This window comes from Salvelinus sp. IW2-2015, unplaced genomic scaffold, assembly GCF_002910315.2.
Source record: "Salvelinus sp. IW2-2015 unplaced genomic scaffold, ASM291031v2 Un_scaffold4162, whole genome shotgun sequence".
In the NCBI taxonomy this organism is placed as follows: Eukaryota; Metazoa; Chordata; class Actinopteri; order Salmoniformes; family Salmonidae; genus Salvelinus; species Salvelinus sp. IW2-2015.
Window position 1 is genome coordinate 36,129 of NW_019945433.1, and position 9,142 is coordinate 45,270.

A 9,142-nucleotide genomic window follows, 5' to 3' on the forward strand; every position below is an offset into this window, starting at 1 on the left:
AACTTTAGAGTGTTTTCTATCCTAATCTGTCAATTATATGCATATTTTAGCATCTGGGCCTGAGATATAGGCCGTTTACATTGGGAACGTTATTTTTTCCAAACATAAAAATTCTGCATCCTAGCGTCAAGAAGTTAACTTGGCCACTCAGGAACATTCAATGTTGTCTTGGTAAGCAACTCCAGCGTAGATTTGGCCTTGAGTTTTAGTTTATTGTCCTGCTGGAAGGTGAATTAATCTCCCAGTGCCTGTTGGAAAGCRGACTGAACCAGGTTTTACTCTAGGATTTTGCCTGTGCTTAGCTCTATTCCATTTATTTTTATCCCCCAAAAAACTTCCTAGTCCTTGCCAATGACAAGCATACCCATAACATGATTCAGTCACCACCATTTATGAAAATATGAAGAGTGGTACTCAGTGATGTGCTGTGTTGGATTTGGCCCAAACAAAACACTTTTATTCAGGACAAAAAAGTTTATTTCTTTGCCACATTTTTTTGCAGTATTACTTTGGTGCCTTGTTGCAAACAGAATACATGTTTTGGAATATTTGTATTCTTCTTTTTAGTCAGTCAATTAGGTCATATTGTGGAGTAACTATCTTCAGTTTTCTCCTATCACAGCCATTAAACTCTGTAACTGTCCATTGGTCTCATGATGAAATCCCTGAKGGGTTTCTTTCCTCTCCGGTAACTGAGTTAGGAAGGACGCCTGTTTCTTTTTAATGACTGGGTGTATTGATACACCATCCAAAATGTAATTAATAACTTCACCATGCTCATAGGATATTCAATGTCTGCTTTTTTTTGAGTAAGGCATTGGAAAACCTCCCTGCTCGACTGAGGGACAGAATTGTGTGTGTGGAGAGATGAGGTAGTCGTTCAAGAATCATGTTAAACAAACTGTGAGCCTTCTAATGTCAAAATAAGTTTGTTACTCACCAAATATGGAATTTTAAGCAACTACCTTCATTTACTACTCCTCTTATGACTGGTGTGTCGACAAAATGCCCATCCAGCACCTCCAAATGTTATTTCGCACATGCTAGGTAAACAACTCAGTGAAATGTTGACTTACCGGCCTTTCCCAACAATGCAGAGAGAGAGAGAAATTATAGCACGAGGAATTATACACAATGAGTAGCCTAACGATAACTTGTAACGATAACAATCACTCATTACTGACACGAACAGGTCGAAMRTCTACAACAGCTCAATAGAGTGGAGGTTCCTTTTCTGGAAGAACATACAGACAATAACAGGAGTAAATAAAGGTAGTTGCTCAGCTAGAACTGGTTGGAGAACAGCTCAGCCCTCTCTGTCCCTGTATATCCCTGTTCGTTGATCAGACATCTGGCTTGTGACTGGAGAGGACACACTAAAACATTATGGCAGTTTGTGTGAGCTGTCATGTAGATGTTGTCATTAGAGCTGTCATTAGAGCTGTCATTAGAGCTGTCATGTAGATGCTGTCATTAGAGCTGTCATTAGAGGACACACTAAAACATTATGGCAGTTTGTGTGAGCTGTCATTAGAGCTGTCATTAGAGGACACACTAAAACATTATGGCAGTTTGTGTGAGCTGTCATTAAATGTAGATGTTGTCATTTAACTCTTCAACCGTCCTCTGTCTATAGTAAGGTGTCCTCTGTCTATAGTAAGGTGTCCTCTGTCTATAGTAAGGTGTCCTCTGTCTATAGTAAGGTGTCCTCTGTCTATAGTAAGGTGTCCTCTGTCTTATAGTAAGGTGTCCTCTGTCCATAGTAAGGTGTCCTCTGTCTATAGTAAGGTGTCCTCTGTCTATAGTAAGGTGTCCTCTGTCCATAGTAAGCGTGTCCTCTGTCTATAGTAAGGTGTTCCTCTGTCTAGCTATAGTAAGGTGTCCTCTGCTATCGTAAGGTGTCCTCTGTCTATCGTAAGGTGTCCTCTGTCTATAGTAAGCGTGTCCTCTGTCTATAGTAAGGTGTCCTCTGTCTATAGTAAGGTGTCCTCTGTCCATAGTAAGGTGTCCTCTGTCATAGTAAGGTGTCCTCTGTCTATAGTAAGGTGGTCCTCTGTCTATAGTAAGGTGTCTCTGTCTATAGTAAGTGTGTCCTCTGTCTATAGTAAGGTGTCCTCTGTCTATAGTAAGGTTGCAAAGGGTCGGAAACCTTCGGCAAATTTAGGGAATTAGCTTAAATTCAGCAAAAAGTTAGCTTTTAACAAGTGGACCTTTTTTTGTGGGATACACAGGCAATTATAGGTCTTGTGGATATTTTGGTTAACTATCCCCAATTCAAGGGAATTGCAACCCTCTGCAGGCACAGTGCATCTTCCATCACATGACAGCTGATTCTCAAGATCTGGCACACTAATGAGATGCTATTGAGCCCACACTCTGACAGTCTCCTGGAGGGGAAGGAGTCTCTCCAAAAAATGCCATATCACAGTCTGTGATATGGACAGCCATCAAGAGGATCCTCCTGGATGATGTATTTTGGGAGAGAGTGGTAAGCAGCATGAAACTCCTGAAACCTATAGCAGTAGCCATTGCACGGATTGAGGGAGACAATGTCAGACTCTGCTTGCAGAGTAAGAGAGAAATCCGTACTGCCCTGCCCACTTCACTGTTGCTCCAAGCAGAGGAAACTGCAGTTCTGAAATACATCAAAAGCAGGAAGCTTCTGCCTGAAGCTCAAACACGCCACAGTGTACATGTTGGACCCCAAGTATGCTGCAAGAGATCTGCTCTGGTGCAGAGATCAACAAGGCTATGGTGTCATCACTACCGTGTCTCGCCACCTTTGGCAGTCTGGCGACGTACACTTCCAAGCAAGGGCTTTGGGAGGAGATGCATATGGCAGTCGTGCCAACATATCTCATCAGCCACCTGGTGGAAGGGACTTTGTGGATCTGAGGCTCTTTCCCTTGTTGCCTCCATCATCCTCCAAATCCCACCAACATCAGCCGCCTCAGAGCACAGCTGGTCCTTGTTTGGGACACACACACACCAAGCACGCAACAGGCGGACCAATTAAGGGTTGAAAAATTGATGCCATCTGGGGCAAATTTGAGGCTTTTTGTGCCTGACAACGAGCCATCCTCAACAAGGTTGGAAAGTGACAGTGAAGATGAGGCCTCAGAGTCTGATGTAAGAGGTGGACATTGAGAGGTCAGGAGAGCTGGATCGAGAGAGGTGACAGCATGGAGTGAGCAAGAGGTCAGAGAGCAGAGAATACATGCAAGAGAGACATGAGTCAGGAAGATAACTAAAACACAAAGCTTTAGTTTCTAGACTATCATTTTACAGATGTATGTTGAAAATGTTTGGGGATCATTCCAATATTCCTTTATTTTGTTGTTCAGTGAAATCATCCCATGTGAAGAGTCAACTCATTTAATTAAGTTCAATTCATAACTAAATTTACAATTTTTTTTCTCTCTATTGGAAGGATTTAATAATTTGCAATTATTATACTTATGATAGGTAAAAGGTTTATGTTCTGTCTCCATATGATATGGTAAATATATCAATGCAAAAAAAATCTTCATTTAAATGGTATTAATATTAATTTGCATATATTTCCGTTAATTCCCACAAAGTTTCCACCTCTGAATATTCCCAAAATGTGCAACCCGAGTCTATAGTGCAGTCAGTCTGTTAGTCACTGGTTGGTGGTTGGCACTGGTCTGTCACTGGTCTGTCACTGGTTGGTGTCCAACTGATGAGAGATGCTTTACTTTTACTCCTAGAATGATCTTGTGACTGGATGAATGGCTGTGTATGATAGCTGTGATGATATCGGACTGGATGAATGCTGTTATGTTCATGGTGTGTGTTACTGGATGATGCTGCTTTTACTGATGATGTGTTGTACTGATGATCTATGATGTGCTGTGTACTGGATGTGCTGTGTATCAGGTGTGACTGGATGAATGGCTGTGTATGGATTGCTGTGATGGATGATGCACTGGATGATGCTGTGTTATCAGGTGTGACTGGATGATGCTGTGTTCAGGTGTGACTGGATGAATGGCTGTTTATCAGGTGTGACTGGATGAATGGCTGTGTTATCAGTGTGACTGGATGAATGGCTGTGTATCAGGTGTGACTGTAATAGGTGAGCGATGGCCTTTAATCTCTAACCTCTTCTCTCCTATTGGCTGACTGGTCTGACTTTGACCTCTTTTCTCTCCTATAGGCTGACGGGTCCCTCAGGGTTCCTGACAGACGGACCAGGGAACTACAAGTACAAGACCAAGTGCACCTGGCTCATTGAGGGAACGTCAGTTTAACTATAAACTAATAGCACAACCACAACATGCCTCTACCCTGCACAATGTCACTGAAAGATAGGCCAATCTACAGTCAGTGTCAGTTTATTAGGTAACCCTGTTCACCCAAATGGTTGGCTCCTCAGACAGTTCAGTTTATTAGGTACACCCTGTTCACCAAATGGTTGGCTCCTACAGCAGTGTCAGTTTATTAGGTAACCCTGTTCACCCAAATGGTTGGCTCTACAGACAGTGTCAGTTTATAGGTACACCCTGTTCACCCAATGGTTGGCTCCTACAGACAGTGTCAGTTTTTAGGTACACCCTGTTCACCCAAATGGTTGGCTCCTACAGCAGTGTCAGTTTATTAGGTACACCCTGTTCACCCAAATGGTTGGCTCCTACAGACAGTGTCAGTTTATTAGGTACACCTGTTACCAAATGGTTGGCTCCTACAGATGTAGTTATTAGGTACACCCTGTTCACCGCAATGTTGGTCTACAGACAGTGAGTCGCGTGCGTGGCTTGCTATATAAACCAGGCAGACGGGCATCGAAGTATTCCTTACTGTTTGATTGAACGTTAGAATGAGCAAAACGAGTGACCTAAGCGACTTTGAGCGTGGTATGATAGTCGATGCCATCGCGTCGGTTCCAGTATCTCAGGAACGGCTACACTCCTGGGCTTTTAGACACGACTGTGTCTAGGTTTACGAGAGATGGTGTGAAAACAGAAAACATCCAGTCACCGGCAGTCCTCTGGGTGAAAACAGCTTTTTTTCCGACCCGGAAAACAGCTTGTTTTCACCCACAAGACGACCACACCGGGTTCAACTCCTATAAACTAGAAGAACGTATTGGTATCACCGTGGACACTGGAGTGGCCGTACTGTTCTGAGGCAGGGGTGGAACCGGTACTGTTCTGGAGGCAAAGGGGTGGCCGACCCGGTACTGTTCTGGAGGCAAAGGGGTGGCCGACCGGTACTGTTTGGAGCAAAGGGGGTGGCCGACCGGTACTGTTCTGGAGGCAAAGGGGGTGGCCGACCGTACTGTTGGAGCAGTGCGAGTACTGTCGAGCAAGGGGTGGCCGACCCGGTACTGTTCTGGAGCAAAGGGGGTGGCCGACCCGGTACTGTTCTGGAGCAAAGGGGGTGGCGACCCGGTACTGTTCTGGAGCAAAGGGGGTGGCCGACCCGGTACTGTTCTGGAGGCAAAGGGGGTGGCCAACCCGGTACTGTTCTGGAGGCAAAGGGGGTGGCCGACCTGGTACTGTTCTGGAGGCAAAGGGGGTGGCCGACCAGGTACTGTTCTGGAGGCAAGGGGGTGGCCGACCCGGTACTGTTCTGGAGCAACGGGGGTGGCCTACCCCGGTACTGTTCTGGAGGCAAAGGGGGGGCCGACCCGGTACTGTTTCTGGAGGCAAAGGGGGTGGCCGACCCGGTACTGTTCTGGAGCGAATGGGGGTGGCCGAACCGGTACTAGATGGGTGTACCTAATAAACTGGGTGTATAAAGTCAAGCTTCTCTTAAAGATCAACCAAAAATATGTTGCTATTTATTAATTGAAAGTTATACCAAGTGATAAGCTAAGCTTCATAATATGCAGTGATGTTTGTATTAAATGGTTTTGCTGTTTCATTCTCCATGCAAATAGAGATGCTTCATTTACATGAAGCGTGTAGGGCACACAGTTATCAGGGACACAGTTATCAGGGACACAGTTATCAGGGACACAGTTATCAGGGACACAGTTATCAGGGACACAGTTATCAGCACACTGTTATCAGGGACACAGTTATCAGGGACACAGTTATCAGGGACACAGTTATCAGGGACACAGTTATCAGGGACACAGTTATCAGGGACACAGTTATCAGGCACACAGTTATCAGGCACACAGTTATCAGGCACACAGTTATCAGGCACACAGTTATCAGGCACACAGTTATCAGGCACACAGTTATCAGCACACAGTTATCAGGGACACAGTTATCAGGGACACAGTTATCAGCACTTAGCTTCAACCCACTAGTTAATCTTCTGAATCCAAATCACAAGAATGTTGAGAAAAACAAGGTGATGAAGTGGAATGTAATAATTGAATCATCCCATGTAAACATCATTCTGCTGTGGGACTCTGAGCAGCTAATGAAGAGAGGACGATCCACAGCCTGTGTCCCGAATGGCTTCCCATTTTGTGCACTACTTTWGACCAGGACCCATAGGGCTCTAATAGGGCTCTGGTCTAAAGTAGKGYACTATATGGAGAATAGGGGGTCATTTGGGACACAGCCAGTCTTCCAGTACAACCCCATTGACCTCCAGCACTGGGCATCTGGTGCTGAGACAGAAGGACATGATTGTGGTTTTAATAGACTACATATCCGTGACCATATATGGACAGGATCCCTCTCTTTCCTGACAACCAGTCTCTTTGACCCTTCTGCCTCTGAATGATGATGTTTGACCATATATGGACAGGAATCCAGGGTGAAGAGACTTTGAATTGTAAATTTTTTTACAAGCATTGCCAAGTGTTCCGTGAGTTTTCACAGTGACAACATTTTGAACACTTGTGGGTTTTCCGCTCTGCTGAAAACAGTTGAGCATTTAGTACTGCCTTATGGCAATGATTTATTTCTTCAAATTGAACCACATGCAGCTGTGCATTCTGGGATTCATCCAATACCTTTTTCAACACCATCCTCAAACTGAACTTCAACCATATCCATATTTATCTTAACAGTGTCTCCTAGACCTGCGTTTATCCATATTTATCTTAACAGTGTCTCCTAGACCTGAGTTCATCCATATTTATCTTAACAGTGTCTCCTAGACCTGAGTTCATCATATTTACTTAACAGTGTCTCCTAGACCTGAGTTCATCCATATTTATCTTAACAGTTCTCCTAGACCTGAGTTCATCCATATTTATACTTAACACTGTTCCTAGACCTGAGTTCATCCATATTTATCTTAACACTGTCTCCTAGACCTGAGTTTATCCATGTTTATCTTAACACTGTCTCCTAGACCTGAGTTCATCCATATTTATCTTAACACTGTCTCCTAGACCTGAGTTCATCCATATTTATCTTAACACTGTCTCCTAGACCTGAGTTCATCCATATTTATCTTAACACTGTCTCCTAGACCTGAGTTCATCCATGTTTATCTTAACACTGTCTCCTAGACTGAGTTCATCCATATTTATCTTAACACTGTCTCCTAGATCTGAGTTCATCCATATTTATCTTAACACTGTCTCCTAGACCTGAGTTCATCCATATTTATCTTAACACTGTCTCCTAGACCTGAGTTCATCCATATTATCTTAACACTGTCTCCTAGACCTGAGTTCATCCATGTTTATCTTAACACTGTCTCCTAGACCTGAGTTCATCCATATTTATCTTAACACTGTCTCCTAGACCGAGTTCATCCATATTTATCTTAACACTGTCTCCTAGACCTGAGTTCATCCATATTTATCTTAACACTGTCTCCTAGACCTGAGTTCATCCATATAATCTTAACACTGTCTCCTAGACCTGAGTTTATCCATGTTTATCTTAACACTGTCTCCTAGACCTGAGTTCATCCATATTTATCTTAACACTGTCTCCTAGACCTGAGTTTATCCATATTTATCTTAACACTGTCTTCTAGACCTGAGTTCATCCATGTTTATCTTAACAGTGTCTCCTAGACCTGAGTTCATCCATATTTATTTAACACTGTCTCCTAGACCTGAGTTCATCCATATTTATCTTACACATTGTCTCCTAGACCTGAGTTCATCCATATTTATCTTAACACTGTCTCCTAGACCTGAGTTCATCCATGTTTATCTTAACACTGTCTCCTAGACCTGAGTTCATCCATATTTATCTTAACACTGTCTCCTAGACCGTAGTTCATCCATATTTATCTTAACAGTGTCTCCTAGACCTGAGTTCATCCATGTTTATCTTAACACTGTCTCCTAGACCTGAGTTTATCCATATTTATCTTAACACTGTCTCCTAGACCTGAGTTTATCCATGTTTATCTTAACACTGTCTCCTAGACCTGAGTTCATCCATGTTTATCTTAACACTGTCTCCTAGACCTGAGTTTATCCATATTTATCTTAACACTGTCTCCTAGACCTGAGTTCATCCATATTTATCTTAACACTGTCTCCTAGACTGAGTTTATCCATGTTTATCTTAACACTGTCTCCTAGACCTGAGTTCATCCATGTTTATCTTAACACTGTCTCCTAGACCTGAGTTCATCCATATTTATCTTAACAGTGTCTCCTAGACCTGAGTTCATCCATATTTATCTTAACACTGTCTCCTAGACCTGAGTTCATCCATATTTATCTTACACACTGTCTCCTAGACCTGAGTTCATCCATGTTTAGTTGAACTAAAGGCTAATCGTTTTTTTCCAACCAAAGGCCTAACTGTGTTTGTCTCTGTCCTGCAGGCCCAACAGCATCCTCAGACTGAGGTTGGACCACTTTGCTACAGAGTGCAGCTGGGACCACCTGTATGTGTACGATGGTGACTCTATCTACACCCCTCTACTGGCTGCCTTCAGGTGGGTACAGGGAGGATGATGTGGTGATGGTGGTGGTGATTGTAGGTGGTGGTGGGTGGTGGTGGGGTGGTGGTGGTGATTGTAGGTGGTGATTTACCTGGGTAACGATGAAGTATTGATTTACCTGGTAACGATGAATTATTGATTTACCTGGGTAACGATGAAGTATTGATTTACCTGGGTAACGATGAAGTATTGATTTACCTTGGTAACGATGAATTATTGATTTACCTGGGTAACGATGAAGTATTGATTTACCTGGGTAACGATGAAGTATTGATTTACCTGGTAACGATGAAGT

At 43.3% G+C, this 9,142-nt stretch overlaps 1 protein-coding gene across 1 annotated transcript in view; it reads left to right on the plus strand.

Moving 5' to 3' along the window:
• LOC112076959 (attractin-like) overlaps nt 1-8,860 on the plus strand; it is a 35,748-nt gene extending 26,888 nt beyond the window's left edge. Inside the window, exons 2-3 of the mRNA XM_024143584.2 lie at nt 4,181-4,264; nt 8,728-8,860. Of these exons, the coding sequence (XP_023999352.1) occupies nt 4,181-4,264; nt 8,728-8,860 (217 nt within the window). The remainder of the gene's footprint in view (nt 1-4,180; nt 4,265-8,727) is intronic.
• The last annotated feature ends 282 nt before the right edge of the window (nt 8,861-9,142 follow it).